The 23,150-nt window shown below is 41.2% G+C and overlaps 1 protein-coding gene across 14 annotated transcripts in view; it reads left to right on the forward strand.

Moving 5' to 3' along the window:
* The window catches only part of CAMK2B (calcium/calmodulin dependent protein kinase II beta), a 175,948-nt gene that overhangs the window by 107,939 nt on the left and 44,859 nt on the right, over nt 1-23,150 (forward strand). For 8 of the 14 annotated variants that reach the window (XM_088139066.1, XM_088139077.1, XM_088139065.1 and 5 more), the window contains 7 exons: nt 7,612-7,714; nt 7,824-7,907; nt 9,998-10,092; nt 11,735-11,857; nt 12,906-12,989; nt 16,497-16,539; nt 18,876-18,953. In XM_088139066.1, coding sequence (XP_087995192.1) covers nt 7,612-7,714; nt 7,824-7,907; nt 9,998-10,092; nt 11,735-11,857; nt 12,906-12,989; nt 16,497-16,539; nt 18,876-18,953 — 610 coding nt within the window. The remainder of the gene's footprint in view (nt 1-7,611; nt 7,715-7,823; nt 7,908-9,997; nt 10,093-11,734; nt 11,858-12,905; nt 12,990-16,496; nt 16,540-18,875; nt 18,954-23,150) is intronic. The other 6 variants (XM_088139069.1, XM_088139078.1, XM_088139068.1 and 3 more) reach the window with 1 other exon arrangement.

Genomic DNA, 23,150 nt, shown 5'->3' on the forward strand with positions numbered 1-23,150 from the left:
GCAGAGCTAAGAGGTGGTTAATGGATCTCAGGAGCATGGAAAAGTTATTTCCCTTCAATGATAAAACAGATTGCATCCTTCATTGAAATTCAGAGATCAAGTGGAGCATGCTTGAAGGAGGATGTTTAGGAGGAATTCATGGTAAGGTGTCAGGAGTACTATGTATTTGTTCCAGGATACACCAATTCTAGACGTGTGAGTTCACATAGCCAATGGGTTCTACAAGAGCAGCTTAGACTGCCTAGCAGATTTCTTTGGACCGCTAGGGCAAGGTCTTGGAATGCGAAAGGCCTCAGAGGTCCTTGTTTATTTCCGATGTTCTTGGCCACATTGCAACAAAACTACTCTTTGCCATTACTGCCTGATTCCAAGTTAGAACTTCAAAAGACATTTCCCCAATGAGTCCTGGACTGCAAGGAGTTTTCTTAATGGGAGAGAGCTCTCACTTTATGGTCATGTCCTAATGCAGTAGAGGCCTTCCAGTTCCATCCATCCTGTCATGCCTTCTGTAACTATATATCCCTCCTCCCAGCACTGCCCAAGAGCTTTGGGGCTCTTTTGTTCTTCCTTTCTTTCCGCATGCTTGCATTGTGTCTTTGGTCCTTGTACCTTAATACTGTTTGGTCAATCTGAGCTGATTTCTGGGTAGCTGTTGGAGGACCAGCCAGGGAATCCATGGGGTAGGACCTAGGAACAGCCACATCCCAATACATTCAAGAAAGAACTCATTTGGTTCCCCAACTATTCCTTGCCTTCTTCCACTTTCCTTTAGCCATTCATTTTCCCACCCTTAAACCATTTCCAACTTTTTTTCTTCCTGTGGTTTGGTGTATGGGGCGAGGCTTTAACCCGAACAGTGATATTTGTAGACAGAGCAGCTGTAATCTCTCTTTTTCTAGAAGTTTGCATGCATTCTATGTCTGGTTTAAATGTGTGCAAATGATTTTTTTCTGTTGTTTTCCCGTATTGGATTTTTGGTTTTTGTTCACTCCATTTCCAGCCTCTTTATAACACTCCTTTGGGTTGAGATGTTATTTGGGTATTATAAAGAGATCATGTTTGACAAGTTTAATGGGTGGTTAAGGTTCAGCAATGTCTGGGTGTGTTATAGTGGCAACTAGAATAAAGGAGGGGAACGTTGACAAGAACCCCTCTTTGTCTCTGTGTCTTGGGAGTTTCTTTCTGAAAAGTTCTGTGTCTGTATCTGTTGGTCTTTTTAAAAAAGGTCTGGGCTACCCCTCTCATTCCACTTCTATGGTTATGATTTCTTGTTAGGCTTTGGGACAGAAATTTGACCAGAGGTTAAACCCTTTAAGAATTAAAAAAATCAAACCAAACAAACAAACAAATGGCAACATTGCTTAACGGCTTTAACTTTCTGTTCAACACAGGCAGGACGTAATTGTTTTGTGTGTCAAGCTAATCAGAGGGTTCATTTTTGGACTCAAGAAGAGCATCCGTGCCTGAAAGTTCTTATTTGGTTTATTTAAACAGCTGCCTTTGCTCGCAGTAGATTTGCTTTCACGATTGCCTAATAAAGATTGTGCATAAACCTACCTAAACTCTGAATGGGCAAGATCTGCAAAAATGTCCCCAGAGCCTTGGACAATTTTATTTAAGCAGGAAAAACCTTTGTTGTACATTCCATTGTTGAAAAATTCTAGCTTCTGCAAAAGACTTGCATATGGTAACATGCTTTGGTATGGAAGATCTTGTGGTTCTTGATAGTGGGGTTTTTTTTCTTCTCTCTAATTGGTAAAATAATGTCCCTGAGAAATGAAGTGTGGTTTCTCATGCCTGGGACAATGTATGGGCCATTCCCTTTGTTTTCCAAATGGAGTCATGCAATTTGGAACCAAGCTTCTGTTATTCCAAGGAAGAGGCTTTTGTGGTATTTTGGTATGATACAGTGCCATTGATAATCCATATTTGGTAATCTGTAAGAGTGTATAGGTAATCCTTGCTTACTGACTGCCTTGTTTAGTGACTGTTTGAAGTTACGACAGTTGGACAAAACCAGCTTTGTGACCAATCCTCTCATTTACTACTGTTGCAGTGTCTCACAGTCACGTGATTGCCATTTGCAAGCTTCATAATCGGCTTCCAATAAGCAGAATTAACGGAAAACACAGAAATGAAATTGCAAGTTGTGGTCATGTTATATCTCACTTAATGGCCATGATGATTTACTTAATGATGGTAGTGGAAGTAACATTGTAAGACTGTCGCAGTCATGTGATTTTTCACTTAGCGACCACAACACTTATTGACGGAGTTGTCAGTCCCAATTCTGATCAGTAAGCGAGGACTACCTGTAGTGACAAGAAAAGTCCCTGCATTAATAACACCTACATGCGTACTAGTCCTGTCCTGCAAAGTATCCTTTAGCACATCCATTAATATATGTTAATCTGATATTTGCAACTAAACAAAACCTTTGGTGTTGATTTTGTTTGTTATGCAAATCATAGATGAAGTATAAATAGAAATATTTATGTGGCATTGCCTTATGCAGATACATGAGGAAATGCAGCCTAAATGGTTCAGTTCTAAATTTAGTATTTCCAGGGGACCAACTGAAATCAAGGGGACTAAATTTAGTCATGATTTTTTATTTCCTTCAGTTTGTTCTAAGGATAACTCAATCTGGAACCAACCCATTAACTCATAATACAGTGGAACCTCGGTTTACGAACGTAATTCGTTCTGTGACTCTGGTTGCAACCCGAATTGGTCGCAACCCGAAGGAAATTTCCCCATAAGGTTCAATGTAATTACCATTAATCCGTTCTAGCGTGGAGGACAGGGAGGCAGCTATTGCTTGGAGGGAGAGTCCCCCTCCCTACGACCACGTGTCAAGGGCGGAAAATGGCCGTAGACCACGTGTCAGGGGCAGAAAAATGGCCGCGGACCACGTGTCGGGCGGAAAAATGGCCGCGGACCACGTGTCGGGCGGAAAATGGCCGCAGACCACGTGTCAGGGGTGGAAAAATGGCCGCGGACCGTGTCACGGGAGGTAAAATGGCCGCATATCCTGTTTGTACCCCGAGGCGGAGTTCGCAAACCGAGGTAAATTTTTGCGGCCGGAGCTGGTCGTAACCCGAAAAGTTTGTTAACAGAGGCGTTCATAACCCGAGGTACCACTGTATATAGTGTTCGTAATAGCTGATGTGCTTTGAAAAGTTAGTTGGGGCAAGGCAGATTTTCTCCACTATCTTTTTGCAAAATATGTCCGTTTTTTAAAAAATATTCAAACACAGAGTTAAAATCATGAAACATTTTGCTCTCATTTATGAGCACAGCTACTTTTTTTTTTTAAAAAACCTCCAAAGTAATAACAACTTAATCCTTTTAATGGGATTAAGTCAAACATCACAAAACATTAGACAGGTTTTTGAGTCCATCAGAACACTCTACAATACTAAATGTAATCCCACAAAGAGGAGCAGCAAAGAAGATAGGTCTGGTGAATACCACAGAGAATCTCAGCCTACACATTATAGCATTTATACACCATGATCCTATAAATGTTTACTCAAAGGTATAACTAAACTGAGTGAGCTTTTACACTGTAAGAGTTGTTAAGATTGTAGTCTTAATGGAAAATATGTTCTACAGATTTAATTAGCTTACCCATATTGTGCAGAAAGTTTATTGGTTACAGTAAGGTTTAATGGATTGAACCACGGATGCTCTCATTTCAGAAATATTCATGTAGTTAGCAAAAAAGAGTTCAGCTAATATCATCCTCAACATAAGGAGTGGGACTTCAAGCTAGTCTAAAACATGATTAGATTATCCTGAAGCATGTGATCCCTCTCTTCCCCAAAGAAGACTGGAATGGCAATTGAGCTATTATTTTCCTCTGACACTTTTCTATGACATTAGAGAACACATCGGTCAAATTATAAGCACATTTGCTTTGCACGTGTGTCCTCCTTGATTATAATGGAATGTACTGCCAAGTTAAGTGTGCTTATGAATGTAGAGTAATTTATTTAATTTTTGCTAACTGAATTTATCAGTTCATTTTCCAGCCATTTGCAGAAAAGTGGAATAAGAATGAAGTGAATAAATGAAGATAAACTATAATTGCGCATTCTCATTGGGCTGTGAAAATTACTGTGGAGTTTGGTCATATTGTTTTATAGAGTAGCTAAGTTTTACTTTAGTTTAGTTGTAACCTGGTTGATGACCATAATAAAATTATTATTTATCTAAAATTTCTAGACAAAGGTTCAGTGGACATGATTTCCTAATGGTTGTTGACTTTCACTCTTGATTAGTCAATAACTGTATACAGTAGACATTTGCATGAAGTAAATAAAATGCAATAGTTATCTTGACTTATAACAGTGACCATAAATTACCCGCAAAGTAGAATCAAAGGAACTCTCAAGTAGACTTAGAAGTCTAATAGGAAAGGATGTGACCAACCAGCTACATTGATCTCAGGTTATTTTAGGATCTGTAGTTAATTCCAAAGATAACCTATATCTTCATACATCATATTAAAGCATAATGTAGCTTGTTTGGTTTTAGCTTAGGGTGTAGTGTGAACCCAGCCATTGTGGTTAGGAAGTTTGGTTCCCAACTCAGTATCAGGTACAAATCCAGCCACTTATGGTTAATTTAACAAAGCATGGTTAAATCACAGTTTAGTGCAATGTGTGACTCAGACCTCTGGGTTGCTTAGCTGTTACACATAGAAATATTAAGTGCAATAACTTTGCTATGTGTTGGCTTCTACTGTGAAAGGTCTTATTGGTATTGTATATAAATAATAAAATATTTTGTCACAAACGTTATCCCTTCTGCATTTAATGGAGCTTCTAGGATGTGTCTGCCAATGAATGTCTGGTGGAACTGTTTTCTTGCATTGCTTTTCCTTCTAATTTGGTGTTGCTTGTTCAAAAAAGGGAGGCCAGGAAACATGTGTTGGGTCATCAGGAAATACTATGGTCTGACTTGATAATGTTAGTTCCAAGATTTAGTCTTACTTAATCTGTCTTTAGACCAATAGGCTTAAAGACAATCGCAACTAATTTAATTTCCATGCATTCTAAAGGGACACTCAAAGTACACCTAATCTGGAACCAATCCGCAGTATCAAGTGGGCATATCACAGACATTGCAGCTTGGTTTTGGAGTTTTCTAACTGGGAATATAGTTTAATGAAGCTTGAACATGTTCAACTGAAGCCTATGTAGTTGTGAAATTGCTAGTGGGAAGTGACGTTCATTAAATGCAGTGGGACTGCAGTGGGGAATACATCCTTTTGCTGGGAATATGTTTCCCATCCCCTAACAATCATGCCACTGGGGGAATTGCCATCCCACAGTTACTAAGAGGCGGCATTGAGGCCTTTCATGGCAGAAAGGAAAAGCACGAAGAAGTGAGAGCTAGAACCTTTCAATCTCAGGGTAAGATTGGCTCAGGGTAGGAGTAGCATTTTTCTACAAAGGCACACCAGAGTAAACATGAAGCCGCCACTGCATTGCCCTCTTTCCATTGCTCGTCTACCTGTAGATTCCAGTTCTGCAACAGATTCTATTTGGGATTGGACTAGGTCAGAATGGATGGAAGACACTCACAGAGCCTTCCTAGTTGGAATGATCTTCTCCCTTGTCTCAAAGAGATGTAATTGTGTGTATGAGTTGATGGCTAGTTGGAATGATCTTGAGCATATTATGGCTCACTTCTTCAATGGGATGTATTTCTTATCAATAATTATTGGACTTCCCATTAGCAGAGAGTATGGTCTGTAGAACCTAGGCTCTTTTTGTTGCTTTTTTGTGGTGTACTGAAACCTCTTAAAAAGAAAATTGCATGGTGTGTGGACTCAACAGTGCATGTTTGCATACTGGCGGCCACGGTTTGCCCCTAATCTTTTACCGGAGCTTGCGTACGTTCTTCTTCTGTATAGTTTGAGCATTGCCGAAGTTTTCTAAGGAATGCATTCAACAGGGATACTTCTTTGCTAACGTCTGAGCAGACAGAGTCTCTGGACTGCATATTTGGACACCAGCTGTAATGGAATGCAGAATGGATCTTATTAATTCATATTTGTTGGAGAAAAAAAAATCCAAACAAAGGATGGAATGGAGGGGAGCCCTTGTGCATGTTTGGTGGATCAAATACTGTCTGTTGTGTTGTCCTCAGTTTACCAACTGAAAATCAGAGAGCCATTGTTGTGTGCTTTTTCTCTTTGATGTTGCAGCCAGGGATATTCTTTCTTAGCTTAATTATTGTAAAATAATTATTAAGATATATATATATATATATGCATTCATCCCATTCTACTACAGTCATGTCATGACTAGAGAGAACTGGAAGAATGAATCTAGCCTTACCTAACCTGTCACCATCCAGTCTGCCCCAATCTGATACTAGAAAATCCAGCATCATGCTACAAAGTTCTTGTTTGGAGAAGATCTAATCCAACCCCCTTCAGCAAGTGTGTGATACCAGCAGGAAGGAAAGGGTCAGAATTCAGAGTCCTCAAAACTAAATTCAAGCAAAGTCTCAAGTTGTAAGTGAAGCAGCCTCAAGATGTTCTACTAGAAAACTCGAATGATTCCAAGATGGCAAACGGTACTCTAAGCAGCAGCAAAATCCATCCCAAGAGATTCATTTTCCCCCTGAAATGCTAATGTGTAAACTTTAGCAATTGGCCAGCAAATGCAAAGAACCTTACATGACTGATGCTTCAGAGTTATCTCTAGCTTTTTAGTATCACAACTTGCCTTTTAAAAGGTACACTGGACAGTTAAGAAGACTGTTGTGGGGGCACTACAGGTAGTCCCCAATTTAAGAACAAGTTCCGTTCCCAAAGTCTGTCTTTAAGTCGAATTTGTATGTAAGCCGGAACAGTATTATTGTATAATACTGTATAAATAGTATTGTTTAATGAACTTGAACCATTGTGTATTTAACTCAAATTTTGCTACAGTAGGCTCTGTTCTTAACTATGGGTTGTCTGTAAACGAGCTGTTCTTAACCCGAGGACTACCTGTATATGTTATCGGCCAGGCTTAGATCAAGAGGATGAAAGTTACAGCTATACAGTGAAAGAACCATGTGCTAGGAAATGGAAGTAAAGCTAGATGGTTAGACTAGAATGGAATATGTACATAGCAGTACGGATGGTCCTTGACCACCAACAGGCCAATGTTAGACATGCCTACTCACCTTCAGTGGACTGTGTTCCCAGGTCAGTACGTGTAGGATTGCAGTTGTAGAGATATATGCACAAAAGCACATTGGCGCGCTCATTATATAGCTAAATCAACTGCAGTAACTAGTAGGGTGGCCGGATATAATGTCAAATATGTTCAGTCCCCCACCAGCAGTTCATGCAAAGGTGGGCTGTTCTAATGGATTCTTTCAATTTTAGTGGTTATCTTCAGCTTAGATAGGTTCTCTCTTGGTCGGTCTGTCTCAAACTGTGTGGAGGGGAGGGGGTGATTGCAAATGTCTGGTGGGCTTCTGCAAACTGGTTGTTGTTGTATTTTCTTTTTTCTTCCTTCCCCTTTTGATTTTAAACTAACCACAAACAATACATGACTCTATGAAAATGGTATCCTGTATTCCGTTGGGTCATCCTGACAGCCGGAGAACCTGCTTTTGGCCAGCAAATGCAAAGGAGCAGCGGTGAAATTGGCAGATTTTGGCTTGGCAATTGAGGTGCAAGGAGACCAGCAGGCCTGGTTTGGTGAGTGCTGGGTGGCACTACGCTCCCTTCCTTTTTTTTTTATTTGCTTGGTGGACCCAGATCGTTGTGTGAACACACATATGTTGGCAATTTTTGCTTTGTTCCTCAGGCTTTGCAGGTACTCCTGGCTATCTTTCTCCAGAAGTTCTACGCAAAGAAGCTTACGGGAAACCTGTGGATATCTGGGCATGTGGTAAGAGGGAGCTGCATGACACTTCGGTATCAGAGTGGGCCCATAGAGTTGCAGTGGGGTCTTCCCATTTAGCCCATGGCTCAGCACCCCACTGCAGAGCAGCCCACGAAAGTTGGTGTGTCACCCTCAAAACTGTGATATGCTCTAGAAGACAGTTCTGTAGAGCAAGTCGTTTGGATACAGATTAAACATGCAATTATTTATTAATACAGGTAGTCTTTGATTTAGAACCATTCGTTCTAAACTTCTGAAACCATCTGAACTTCGTTCAGCAACTGTTCGAAGTTACGACGGCACTGAACAAAGGGACTTACAACAGGTTCCCAAAGTTACTGCTGTTGCAGTGCCCCTGCAGTCATGAGATCAAATTTGGGCGCTTGGCAGCCCACCCACACTTACGACTGCAGGGGCACTTCAGCTCCCCTGCCCATCTGTCTCTCCTCCATCTATGCCCTTTTGGTCCCCTGCACTCTGAGGCCCCTGCTGCCCTGCACTCCACCACTCTAGCTGACCTTCACCATCTTCTTGCTCCCGCTGCTGACAAGGTGTGCCCGCCTTGGCCCTTCACGAGGTGGCTGCTGGCCGCACGAGGCTTTCTTCCCAAGATCATGAACAGCGGTTTCCTTACGAGACCTGGGGAAGATGGCCTCATGTGGCCAGCAGCTGCCTCACAAAAGGCCAGGGTGGGCATGCCTTGTCAGCAGCAGGAGCAAGAAGATGGCAAGGGTCAGCTAGGGCTGCAGAGTGCAGGGTGGCAAGGGCAATTGGGACTGAGCTGGGGTGGCTAGGTCATGGCAGCTTTCCACCATGCTGTTGGGACTTCCCGGAGTGCGGCAGCTTTGCACCACGATGCTGGGCCGGGCTGGGCTTTGCGTGGCACAAAGGGGCTTCCTGGCGTGCCACAGCTCTGGGTCTACAAAAAGCTTGTACCCCCAAAGCCACGGTGCACCAAGGAGCCCCTGAGCCACAGCATATTCTTTCCCCAGCCTTCCTGAGCTCATGCTGCACTGCAGCATGCCTCTCCTCCAACTTGTGTGTGGGCTGCACCAGCCCTCCCAGGCTTCCCCACCTGTGGCACCCCCATGCTCCTTACCTGGGACTCCCGCCCTTTCCTGCTTAACAACACACGTGCCTTGGAGTTACGACAGCAGCCAGGACTGCCTGGGATTGCCGTTGCTAACCAATGCGGTCATGTGATGTCACGCTTTACAACTGCATCACTTAGTGACAGAAATTCCAGTCCCAGTTGTGGTTGTAAGTTGAACACTACCTGTATATCTATGCATTTATGTTCCTCCTTACAGAATTTTCAAGGTGGCCCACAGCAAAAAAGCAATAAACACTAAATTTAGCACTAATATGAGCAAAATAGTAAAAGTTGAATGATGACATTCAGTTCTGTACTGCTGCCAAGAAAATTACATGGGTGTGCCTATGTGGTTATCCGAAGCTGTGCTTGACTGGATAGAGAATATAAAACCTTACCATTGCTGGTAGCAGGGATGTAGCATAGTGTGGTCGAAATGGTGGACATGGCCACAGCAGTCCAATCGAAGTTCCACCTGCCACACACACAACACCCAGACAACCGCACCATCATGGCTGACTTTTTTTTTTTAAACTTTGGCCTGTGGACACCCCTGGCTGGAAGGATCTGGCTCCAGGTCTTCACCTTCTGCTGAAGACCAGTGAACAATCTAGATGGGATATGCCTATCAAGTGCTTTTGCTTACAGAGTTGTCCCATTCACTATTGACCTCCCCTGTGTGCATGTGCAGGCACACACACACACACACACACACACTTTTCTAGTAAAGAAGTAGCCTGCAACTCCTGATGCTCTTGCCCACAATTTGGAAATCTATTGTAGATTGCAAGATGAGGACCAGAAATAGTCTGCTAGCTTCCTTGCTTGCTTTTTCTCCACCCCCAAATCAGGATGAATACAGTATGCAACTCAAGATTTGGATCTGTTCACTTATTTAATTCAGTTTAGATTACTGCTGATTGATTAGTCAAGCAACCATATCAAGTTATAACACATCATTTGCTTGCTTCTAAATTTGCTCTTGTTCCATTCGTTTCCTCAGGTGTTATTCTTTACATCTTACTGGTGGGTTATCCTCCTTTTTGGGATGAGGATCAGCACAAGCTGTACCAACAGATTAAGGCTGGTGCCTACGATGTGAGCAGTGATTTTGCTTGTTTCCTCTCTTGCTTATAACCTGCTGAGTTTCATTAGAATGCTAATGGCGCAAAGGAAAAAGTTCAGAATTTGCTTTTCTGAAAATCAATAATTGGGCTAATTTTAAGTCCCCCAGCAGATGAACTCCTTGGGACTGTGAGAATGCTTAAGAGCACTGGCTAATTTTAAAAAGGGCCAAAGTGGTGCTTTATGGGCATTCGTCTCATTGTTCAATCTATAGCTGTCAAGAGAGATAACCTGGGTTTACACATCATAGTAAGCCCTAATATGCTGCGTGCATGCAACCAATTATATATGAAATAAATAAATCACGGCCTAGAGTAATATGTCCATGGAATCCGATGAGGGGTTGAATGCAGGCTTATCACCGGGCAACTTCATGCAGAGTATGACCACATTGAGGAGACTAACAGTGCAGATACATGACAGAGAGGCAGTGTGGAGGAGAGCTGGAAACTGGGTTGCTGACAGCTGGAAGGGATCAGCCAGAGTGAGATGGCATATATACAGTAGAAGAGTTTATTTATGTCACTTTCCTAGGGACGTTTGCTTGAGCAGCACCAGTCAAAATTCTGTTGTGGAAACCTATACTTAAATCAGTGCAAAAAACTAATGACCTCTTCTACACATTCAGGTGGCTACTTTAAAAAAACCCCAGTTGGAGTCTGGCAGTATCAAAAATAAAATAAATAGATAAATAGATAGCCTTGGACTAGTTGCAGCAGGACTGGTACTGAGCAATGGTATTTCTCTTCCTGTGCTTATAGAGCGCAGCTTCTATTAACTGAGAGCAGAGGTCCATAGCCAGAAGCCCCCAGATTCCAGGAATTCCCCAAAACTTTGAGTGCTCTCCACATCTGACCCCCAAATTGTAATGCTTTTAAATGCATGGAGAGCAGTCGTGTTACCTGTGCTAAATTACCCCGAAATTAAATTAGATCAGGTTTACTTTTTGTCCTGCCCCTACAAATCATGCACTGGCCGAGAGATGCTCTCCACCTAGGAAATGTTATGCAACTGTGATTTAGCTTAATAACACTTTTTTTTTCTGTATGGGAGGAAAAAATTTATATAGGCCAAGTGTCTTTTCTCCAGTAGAAATAGCTTAATGGCAGGGAGTCCTATCCACACCTCTGCTCTAATCCTATTCACATTCATTCCCCCAACACGTACACACACAAATCAGAGAGAGAAGAGACTTCACGTCGATCTGCCTTTACACACCGTTTGGTTCTGTGCAAAAGCAGAACTGGCCAAATGTTTTTTTAAACGCGTGTTTCAAAATTCTTTGCTATGTTCATAAAATCGATAGCTTTTTTTCCAGCAAGCATCAGCAGGACTAAACAAAGTTTTTAAAGATATTGCTGAAGGTAATACAGTGATTCAACTGGATTAATTGCATACGTACTTTTTTTTTTTTTTTGGTAGTGTCTATAACTTAATGTCTAGTATGTAATTTTAAGAGCAATTTGTGGATGAAATCATGGCTAGTTCTCAGACTTCCACTGATGTATTTGTGTTACCCTAGGCATTTTTATTAGAAGTATTAACCTGATAGATCGGTGAAGACCCTCTTCTTTTAATACTAACATTGTCTTCCTACAATATCTTCTTCCCTTAGTTTCCTTCCCCTGAATGGGACACAGTCACTCCTGAAGCAAAAAACCTCATAAACCAGATGCTAACCATCAATCCTGCAAAGAGAATCACAGCACATGAAGCTCTGAAACATCCATGGGTCTGTGTAAGTGTCACTGCGGCTTCCTTCTGGCTTAGATTCAACCTATCTGCTCCAACACTGTTAAAGAAACCCCAAGTCTCCTTGTTTATTTCCCTTAGAGATTCTAATATTTACACCTTCCAAGACAAGATATTAGCAAAACAATAATAAGCATTCCAAAAAGCTTTCATGAGTATACAGTACCTACACTAAGCAGACGTTTTCAAGTAACCTTGTTTATAAAACTGCTGTCAACTTGTGTTTTGAATGTTCTACGGCAAGTTGACTAAAAGAGCTACAAATAAGGGGTCATACTCAGATGGGGATGATCCAAGAAGACTTTCCATGTGAGCCAGAAGGCGGACCACTGCTGCTCTCCTCCTGTACAGTCTGTCTGGAGGACCTTGTTGCTAGTGGCAGCGATGTTACCACTTCCTCTCCAAGAAGCTGTTCTTGGAGAACACATGTTACTTCAGGGGATCTGCAGAGCAGTGAGTCATGAGGTGCTGTGGAAATTGCCTGGGTAGGCAGATACTACAGTCACCTTTCCATAGATTGCTTCAAGGACCTCCTTAGAGCAGCACACTTAATATGGCTGACTAATGCCTAAGCTAATTTAGGGACCTGCATGTACTAAATGCAACAAAGCAGGTCAGGAAGGCAGCAGGTTCTATCCCCATTTCTGTCAGGTTCAGCCCAAAGAACTCCACGAGACAATGCAAATACAGTTCTGTTGCGTTTATTAGCTTCCACCTCAAGACAGAATCTCACCAGACTGAACCCAAGTTCCCAAGCCAGCCAGCCACAACACCGTGAATTCCTTAGGGAGGTGCCAGCCTCATCTTCTTGAACTTCCCATGCTCCTGTTGGGGGCTAAGAACACGCTTATCTCCCTGAGCATGGCCTTCATAAGTCCATTCCATCACAGTTTCCCCACAAGCACAATGCCCCCTGCCTTTTTGCTGATGTTTTCTTCCTTTCCTGCATGCATTCTGTTATGCCAGGCCCAGCACTCCAGGCTTTGCTCTTGTTTCCCAACCTCACTCACATCTTCTAAAATTCTTTTTTGCAGCAACGTTCGACAGTGGCCTCAATGATGCACAGGCAGGAGACTGTAGAGTGTCTGAAAAAGTTCAATGCAAGAAGGAAGCTCAAGGTAAGATTCAGAGTGATTTAAGGGGGGAAATGCATGAGGACTTTCCATGCGGAATCTCTCTTGCGGGTTCTGTAACTGAAATGGTTTTGTCTCTGTCTTTAGAATGCTACTTTCTTCCATGCCAAGCCAAGCAGTTTCTCTTCTCTAGTTTGACCATTCATAATCTTTATTCCTTGTTCCTTGTATATTCCTTGAAACTTGGTATGTAGTCTCTCTCCTTTTTCATTCTCAGTGGTTTTACCATTCTCTTCAAAATTAAAAGTAACATAATCTAACATGAATTTACCTCTTTTGTCCCTTTCCTTTAGTATATGAAGCTGACGTTTCCTAATTCTCTGTATCTTGTTCTGAACTGTTTTAACTTCTTTTCTGTAGGCTTACAACTTTTCCCTTTCATATTTTCTGTTATCATTTTTCTTCAGTTTTGACCTTCTCAGTCATTTTATCTGTAATCATAACTTCCATTTCTGGCCTTCCATATTTTGTTCAATTTAGATTTTGTCTCTTACAGTTCACTGAAGCTTCTGTTCAATTTCTCTTGACTCTTCCTGTCTCTTCACTGCCCTTCCTTGCCCTGATTTTTCTTCCTCCATTGCCTTCAGCATGATCACTTTCTCAACTTCTCTACTCCTTTGGTTTCTGTGACGTCTTCACCTTTTTGGGTTGCTGTTCTTAAGATCTGTCATACCCAATCATATTTCCATCCCTGACATATCCAGTATATCTAGTTGTGTCTATATGTTTCTTTCTGCCATTTCTCCTTATTGAAATCTAAAAATATTGACATGATCTCACCCTGTCCTTCTTCCTGTTAAAACTTTTCTAAAAATTACCAGTTCTTTCAGAATGTACTGTTAAAATTCAGGGCTTGTGACACTCTTTTGCTAATTTACCTTCCCCCTTTTTCATTCATGTACTTTATTACCTTAAGTGGGGGGCTTTTTTATTTTTTTCCCTATGGGAAATGTTCAGGCCCCCAGAATAGCATTTATAAAAGTAAAAGTGATAAGATAAAAAGTACTGGCTCCTCTGTCTTTCTGACCACTCTAGTCACTATGTACCTTTTGTTAAAGCCTGAATGAAACACTGGAAAATTCCTGATTGGCTTTTTAGTTAGGATGGGGTTGGACAACCTTTTCTTCTGCCATATAAGCCATTAATCCATGGGGTTGTGAGAGTACCCACTGGGACCAAAAACAAGTATTAATGAACTGGTTAATTGCATTATGACTTCATAGTTGACTTATGGTAAACACTAATGAAAATATTATAATTCTTAGAAAAATAACAGAAATAATGCCATGTTCTGAATCATGACACCTCAAATTGGGTTTCTGGAGATAGTACCAATGTTTAAAAAAGCAAACATAGCTATACTGGTCCTTTATACTGAGCTGCTATTAGGACCAACCAAAGTAACCCAGAAGAATGTGCAAGATTCCAAATGCTCCAGAACTTTTTATCAGGAAGTTGTAGTGAAAACAGAGGATAGAGAATAAAATGTCAAGAAAATAAAACTTTAGGTCAGTTGTTTCACCCCTGATTTGCAGCTCAAAGCCAGTCTCAGTACAGAAAGAGTAGATCGAATGCATTGGTTAATAGTTGGTGTTATTGATGCTAGGTTGCATCTAGCTTGTAGAGACACCTCCTGCCTCAAAAATGTGTTTACTGCCACACCTTTACTCTGAAAACACAAAGACCTTAACCCCTATCTCTCTTCGCCCTACCAGAGCAAGCAGATGATAGACAAACAGATAGACAGTAGCATGTCACTATCTGTGTGAGAAAGGCAGTGAAGACTCAAGCTGTGATTTCTCTCAGAGCATGTTTCCATCAGAGCAGGAAGGACTAGGGCTGGGGTGGAAAAGGTAAGATTTTCTCTGTAATAGGTTGAAGATGCAGGAGGTTCTTGGAAATGTCCATAGAGCAGATTAAACTAAATGAAGGAGGAATATACATCCTCTGAGCTGGAAATTGCCTATTCATGGCTTAGGAAGTAATGTCCATGTGATGGTCCCACCAGTATGTTTTTGCTCTATACAGTATATTCATATGCTGGGAAACCACAGCCAAGCAGCCTTCCTAACATGACCTTTGGCACACATGATAAAGCCGAGGTGAAGTTCATGGAACATTTATGTTAGCAAGGGAAGTTGCCTACAGTCTCTGCTTTGATTCCTTGCTCATTTAAAAATCAAATTAAAACTCTTTGCCTCTGCTTTGGATGAGAAAGACATTAGTGAGGCAAATAAAAATGATTATCCTTTAGGACACGCTAGAGATCATTTTGAAATTTGCCCCAAAGTTTAGACATCTGTTTCTTTTCTAAGAGCAGCCTATTTCTCATTACAATGCACTCATTACCTAATAATTCCCTGTCTGTTACACATTGTTTCACCTATACCCTATCGCACTGTATTAGAAAAGTAAAAGTGAAATAGTATTACAATGGACAGCTTAGGGCACAAGCATTTATCTTCTGTACATTCTCCAGGCCTCGTACTAATTATCTGATTTATTTGACAAGATGTCTTTAACCTTCCAAGCATGGCAAAGGTTAGGTATAATGAAAAGAAATGGAATTATTTCATTTTTGCCCAATAGCACGTTATCTACACTAATCTTTTCCGGAAAGATTTTAATGTTAATCAACAATCCACTTCAGAAAATCTTCATTAAATCAGTAGTTCTTTTTCATCTATTCTCCAATGACTCAACAAGTTCTAGCAGCATCTAAGTTTGCATTCATTATCTCCGTTTCTTTAGTCACTAACCCTTCCACAAGACAGAGGCAACAGCCAGCCTGTACTGTCTTCTTAATACTCGTTTGCTTTTCTGTTTGGAACTCGCTATTTCAGGGACAGTGTCCTTTTGTAAGCGGAAAGCAGCTGGGATAATGAAAAAAACAAAAGGCAGAATATTGGTTAGTATGTTGAATTTGGACCACAGTTTGAGCCACCATTTCCTGTGAAGTTCAACAGGTAATTTTAGGCAGATAGTACTCCTATCTCAGCTTGACTTCACTCAGAGACCTATTATGAAGATAATAACCCTTTTGTGGTTAGAGGGATGGATAGGGGTGAGAAATTAATAATAGATTACAACCCCTTTTGAGACCCTGTGTGGACCTGAAAGAGTGCCACTGTGAAAAACGTGGACATTTTTATTGGATATAGGGACACATTAAAATGCAAATATGATGTCCACTGACATACCAACATAACTGTTGAGATTCACTGTCATCCTTTGAGATCTGAACAGTTCCTAGCACAGAATTTTATACTGAATCAGAAACATCTCCAAAGGATACAGTAGATTAAACCACACATCTTCACACAGGTCTATAGGAAATGGAGATATAGAAAATAGAAAACGATTCTTACCCATTCGATGCATGGTTTATTCTGTGTTTATGCAAGACATATTCTATTCTTCTTTTTTTCGTTTGTGTTTAAAATTCTCTCAAGAATGTCCTTTATTTACTTTATTCTGCTTTCTTCCTTTTAGGGTGCCATTCTTACCACTATGTTGGCAACAAGAAACTTTTCAGGTGAGAGCTTTGCTTTGCTTAATGACAAGCAAAACATAAAATTACACTTCAGTCCCTTCCGTTCCTCCTTTAATTAGAATAAAGCAAGCAATCCAAAAGAAATTCTTCTAAACCACTATTATTTAACCTCAGCCTTGGGATGTGACATTCATCCCTTTTCTCTTACTACACTGCGTTCTTTGGCATGGCAGTATTACCATCAGAAAAGTTAAACCGGGACCAGAAATAGAACCCAACATTAATTTATTTTTGCCGAAAGGGTGTCATCTGTGCATTGAAAAGGCAGCAAAAAAGCTGGCCATGAAGGCCATCCAACAAGCTTCCTTCATAAGCCCTGCCAAACCTCCCGTGGACTATTCTTTCCCCTTACTCTTCTCCTTTCCTTGCCCTTAAAGTCCTTGGATTCATTGCTTTACCACTGGGATACCCAGCCTTGCAGGCTTTCTGTGTGTCTCCTTCTGCCCCCAAACTGCACTCAATTATATTTCTCAAGTGCATCTATACCTTTAGTTATGCAGCTTGATTGCAATTTAATCCTGATTCTGCCCCAGAACTTTCAGGAGTTGCTGTAAACTTTCCCAAGTCTCTTTTCCTCTATCTCTGAAATGGCCCTCTCGCTATTCTAAAACTGTTCTTGGTTTGAGTAGGGCATTATGTTGTTTCTTTATTTTTGTCTGTTGGGGAGGGGGGAGGAAATCTTGATAATGTAGTAGATGGGAGACCTTGAAGGCACACACTTTGGACTATAGCATATTCATTCTTTTAGTTGGTTTTGTTTGGGGGTGCAGAGTTGAAGTGTGCTTTTTCCACCCAGGGAGTCTTAGTTCATAAGGATCATCAGTCCAGGAAACACTTTCTAAAAGAGCAAAATACTTTCATACTATGGGAAATGAGTTGCTTTTCCTGCCAAAACAAGTAAACAAACACATCTGATTTCTAAAAATGAGGGTGTAAGATGGCTGAGTAGATGCCTCAAGCGATAGTCCACCCCTACTGTTGTCTCTCCCTCCTCACTCTCCTGCAGGGCTTCTTTTCCCATCACTGTTCATGGGCCTAATCAAAGCCCTATGAATTTTCCAGCAAACAACAGCACAATCCATTTTCTGCACCTAGAAAACTCCAATTCTGCAGCTAGCAGGGGTTGAAAAGCCTATTAGTTCTAGATAAAGATATATTATGCTAACATCGACAATGAGAGTGTGGTTTATCTAATTCAGGACGCAGGAATTTCTGAGCAAAAACTGGGTGTTGATGGACAAAAGTGACTGGGAAGCTGTGGCATTTTGAAGACATTGAGGAAGAAGAGGGAAGATGGGCAAAGATGTTGAAAGAAGGCATGATCTTCAGCAATTAATAAATAAAATCACAACCGTTTTGTTCTACTCCTAGCCTGTTGCTAGCCGGGGGATTGATGGAATCTCCTGGATTATAGCTGGGGAAGCCACTGGATTCTAATGCCTGCCTGATCCTCCCAGCTGGAAAACAGGTGATGGCTACAATGCACCTGTATTCTGCCATCAGTTTCTTTTACTTCTTCCTAAGTAATTTTATGGTAACTGCCAAATTCCATACACATTTCTGGAATCACAGAATTACAGAGTGAATGGCACCTTTTTCTGGTTTTGAGGCTTTCAAACTTGGCATTTAAGCATTCATTGCTAAGTGATTCATCAGTTAAGAGGTTCAGAATCATAGTGGAGGAAAACTCAGAAGCGGAAAAACGGTTATTACGGTGTTCTAATACATCAGTGGAGCTCAGGAAGCCAACCGCAAAAGTGGTGCATTGCTCACATACTGCATCCCATGATTTAGAAACCTCTAGGAATTCTCAGCCCCAACAGTAAAACTTCTTTAATGTTCTGCACACCTTCCTTGTTCCAGCTGCATTTGCTTAATCCTGGTGCTACTGAAGCCTTTTCCAGGCGCCATGCTTCCCAGGACTCAATAGCAGAAAGAGTACTCTATAGAATCTTCAGAAGTTGTGAGCCTAAACCAGGACACAGGGTTCCCCTACAGTGGATGGGGATCCAGTGCAGAGAAAGAAGATAATGACCCTTGATCTGATGGAAAAGATCCATGGATTGTGTAAAAGTGAATGCACGTTTGCTACCAATAGTCATGTCTCTTCATCTCAACTTTAACTCTAATCTTGTTCTGCTTCCTTTGTCTCCTTTCTTTCCCCTTATTACTTTCCCTCTGCCTTCTCTCTCTCTCTCTCTCTCTCTCTCTCTCTGCCTCTGCCTCTGCCTCTGCCTCTGCTCTTCTCTAACTCTTTCCCCATCCCTTTTCCTACTTGCTGTCCTTTATTTCTTTGTTTTCCAATCTGGTGCTAACAGTGGGCAGACAGACCACCGCTCCTGCCACAATGTCTGCAGCAGCAGCCTCCGGTGCCACCATGGGGTTGGTGGAGCAAGGTAGATGTGTCCAGAAGAGACCCTCCTCACTTTCCCCTTTTTCACGTTGAAATCTTGAGTGCATGTTGTGTCATTCACCCAAAGCACTTCATCCCACCCTGTTTAAGAGTCAGGACTATCCTTTTTACAGCCAAAGAGCAAAAACAGGGCTACCTCTGCAGAAGTGTTTCTGGTTGTGGTGTCAATTCTGTCTCGCTCCATTAAGCCATGGTTAGAAATGATCATGAAAATGTTTTAGGGAGGGACCTATGTGATTGAAATCAACTAATGTGAAAGTCTCAAGTCAGCAGTCTCAGGCCAGAGTATAAAGCAGGATGACAGTGCAGACCATGAACAGAAAAGGAAATGCATGATTTGCAGGCTAGGTGATGGTGTTGCTAGAGGATAAGGGTTTGGTGGGTGGATGTTATTGTAGCATATTTTGCAAATATATTATCTTTCCAAATATTAACAAATACTACTGAGGCTATTACTCTAACAACAAATATCCAGTGGATGCTAAATAGAACAGGGAAACAATGAAGAACAATGGCAGTCTTAATAGAAGGAGAGATGGTGACTGTCTGGTGGATGCATCTAATTGTCATTTGGTTCCCCCCCCCCCTCCTTAACTTTCATTATTTGTGAGGTGTTTGGTGAGATTGTGAGGTGCTGCATGTGATTTCTCACCAAGAAACTCTAAGTTACTCTTTATGACTGAAACTAAACAGTCTATCTTTGGGGATACCCCCATTCTATTTTAATTTTGTGCATGCATGCTTTGGAAGAGAAATAGAATTAAAATAGAATGGGAGTTGAAGTCCACACATCCTAAACCTTAGGAAGATGTGTGGACTTCAACTCCCATTCTATTTTAATTTTGTGCATGCATGCTTTTGGTCTGGGTGACATCACTTAATGACAGAACTGCACAACTTGAAGCCTTCAGGTCCACCAAACGTTGCTACTGAATTTGTATTTTTAATATAACAGAATGGAAAGGTTATTCAACACTTGGAAAGTAATCATATTAACTGCACTCAGTGCACTTAGATGAGTTCAGCTTCAGGATTTATCCTGGCCTTGGCTGTTTTTTAATGCTACTCACTCAGCTCCTCAAAGGTTGTATGCTACTGATATAGGGCAGAGAAACCCATCACCGGCTAAAAAAAGCATGAAAGCTGCGTGTGCTTCTTATTCTGGGAATGGCCTCTCACTTCTCAAGAAGAGATCAGTCTGAAAGATGTTGCAACAAGATTGAGACTTCCAGGACAAACCTCCCATAGTTTGGGGAGAGGTAGTTGCCAAAGTCACACTATTTTGGGCTTGATCAGTGACAATCCTGGAGTGTTTAAGTAGCCCATCTTGACTTTTGGCTCACCCAGCACATTTCCTAAGGGGAAACACTTGGGAAGTTGGGCTGGGAGATCAGAACTCACACCAGAGAAATTACATATGCCTTCTTTCATCAGAAGCAAATACCAGGAAGTGAAGGATGGTTTCATGAGCAGAGGTCTTTGAGATGTCAGCCTGATTTCTGATGTTTGGGCTTTTTGCCATGACATCAGAGAAACGGGGAGGGATTATAATTCCATAGCTAAATTGCTTCTGGTGGGTGATGGAAGGGAAATTATTTATTTATTAGTATGGTTTATAGAGGTGCCCATTTCACTGTGGTTACTCTGGGCAGGGTATAAAGATAAAAATCACCATAACAACATATAATCCAAGTTGCCCTGGTTAAAACAACTCAAACACCAGCAGAGCTTGCATAACCTCCTGACCCAAATTCCTGTAGGAACAGACAGGTCTTCAGAGCCTTACAATGAACAGTCTAGCCCAGTGTTTTTCAACCTTAGGAATTTTAAGATGTCAACTTCAAGAGAACCTCAGGCACTTCATGTGTGGACTTCAACTCCCAGAATTCCCCAGCCAGATACGCTGGCTGGGGAATTCTGGGAATTGAAGTCCACACATCTTAAAAGTTCCCAAGGTTGAGAAACACTGGGCTGGCCCATTATAGCTGAAGTACCTGCTAAAGACACACAGGCATCTTCTCATATGCATATTGAATTCAGATATGTTAATATTTCTAACATAGCTCTTTTCCAGCCATTAAAAGTTCTATGCTGATTAATTTAACTGCCAGCAATGAAGCTCCTCCAATGTCATTTAACCCTGGCAACATTTTTTGGTGCTGATTCTTTCATAAACACCAACAAATTGATTTTTACCCTTTGATAGGAATTTTGGAGTATTGCCTGCTTTGCTGCCCAACCACTCTCCCTGATTGGGAGCGTAGGCATTTGAAATGCAGTAGGAAGAATATCCGTTTCCATTCTTGCTTTGCTGATTATTTGTTACAAGTTGGGAGTTTCATTCTTTCCCAAAAAAGACTGGTATTTGCTCAGATGAACCTGTTGGTGCCACATTAATATTAATATGCACTTCATGAGCTGGGTTATAACAGTGCATGCGCCTATGCACCACTGCAGATTCAATCTTTGTTTCATAGCTTGGCTTTCTCTGGGATTTCATTTTTGCATCAGTAAGATGATGAGAATTACAATTTTGCCCTGTTGAAACCAGGCATGACTCTGGTGGAGATATTCTCCTTTGCTAAGCTGCTAAAGAGAACTGCAACTTTATAGATCAGGCTAATTGCTTATTTTGTTAGCACGCAAAAGATGTAGACCAGTCTTTTTCTGTCTTACATAAGCCTGCTCCCTGTTCTGCTGTTACAGCTTAAATCTGTTTTATCTTAGGAAGGAAACTGGGTCTATTTATGCTTATTTCTATAGCAGCCTTCTCCCACCACCTAGAATCCTCAACGTGGTTTGACTTTGTGCTCCTGTAACTATCAGCCATCATGCCCCTTGGATGACTGGAAATTCGTGGAGCTGAGGACCAAAACATCTAGAGACAGGCTAGAGAAGGGCTGGTGATCATCTTGATCTCGACAAGATGGCTAGGCACTGGTTTCAATTGATATAAATACATCTAGTGACCATTGGGCTTTTCCATTCAAGAAATGTGCAGTCAAATGGACTCTTCTGTCCTTTGACTAGATATTTACAGCTCAGCCATAAATTACCCTTGGATATTAATATGCATCTGATTCATTAGCCTATATGTAAAATGGTAATGACGGCAAATTGGAAGTCAGTGCACTAAGTGAGGATTCCTAGTAGGTTTTTTATTACTGACAAGATGAAAACATGGATGAACTAGTAGAAAAACATAGGAGGACTAGAAACCAAAAGCTGTGTACCATATTGATGCTCATAAAGAGTGGAAGATGTACATCTGAAGATGGAATGCAGCTTAGATGCAGAGAAAACAGGTGAAGCTGGCTGCTGTAGAGTAGGGGATTTAGGTCCAGAGGCACACCTTTTTTCCATATTTAATACATCCAGACAATTGCTGAGGCATGTAGATGTAAGTTCCCTTGATGCTTTATTCGTGCCAGAACTTCTCTTTGCTTGGTGCAATCACAGGTTTGTCTGTATCACAATTTTGTGGTAGATTGAAAATGGCAAATAGTGCATGGATTTTGTGTGAACCTGGTGCATGTTCTAGGGCCTTGACTAGTCCAGTTTCTTCTCAGACAGCAGACAAGAGCTTCTGACTGTGTTGAGACTGGCTCTGCATGTGGGACAGATAGCTCTGTATGGTAGCAGTAATTTAACCAATCTAAGCTAATCTTCAGTTTGAGTTAATGTCATTCTGAAAACCCGTCTTAAGATTTCAGGCGGGGAAAAAAAGGAAGAAGCAAAAGAGAAATTATGTTACTGCATTGCCTGTCTCCTTGATTTTATATGCCAGTTCTTTAAAGTGAAGTATCCTACTGCTTTGTGCTTTGTTATACAGTATAAAAGCTGTATATTATATTATTGTAGAAAGTTCTCCAACCCAGTGCTTTCCATATATCGGACCAACTCCTATCGGTTAAATGGAGGAAAGACGCAAAGGCTTGTTTTGGTGCTGAACATAAAACTACCCCCCTTAAGATCCAGAAAAGGCTTAATAAGTAGATTTTCTGTTTGGGAACAGTTACGAATATTCCATTTGGATTCTTCCACTCCGCCTTATATGTAAGGATCTATTGCTATTGCTGCTACATAGTCACCAGTAACAACTCTTGCTTTATTATGGTCATCTCAGCAAATGGCACTTGTAATTTCTGATATGAAGGATTTTAGATATTTTAAAGCTCCA

Source organism: Python bivittatus, unplaced genomic scaffold (genome assembly GCF_059951505.1).
Source record: "Python bivittatus isolate LINGU-HERP-01145 unplaced genomic scaffold, Pbiv_v1 ctg000320_np1212, whole genome shotgun sequence".
NCBI lineage: Eukaryota > Metazoa > Chordata > Lepidosauria > Squamata > Pythonidae > Python > Python bivittatus.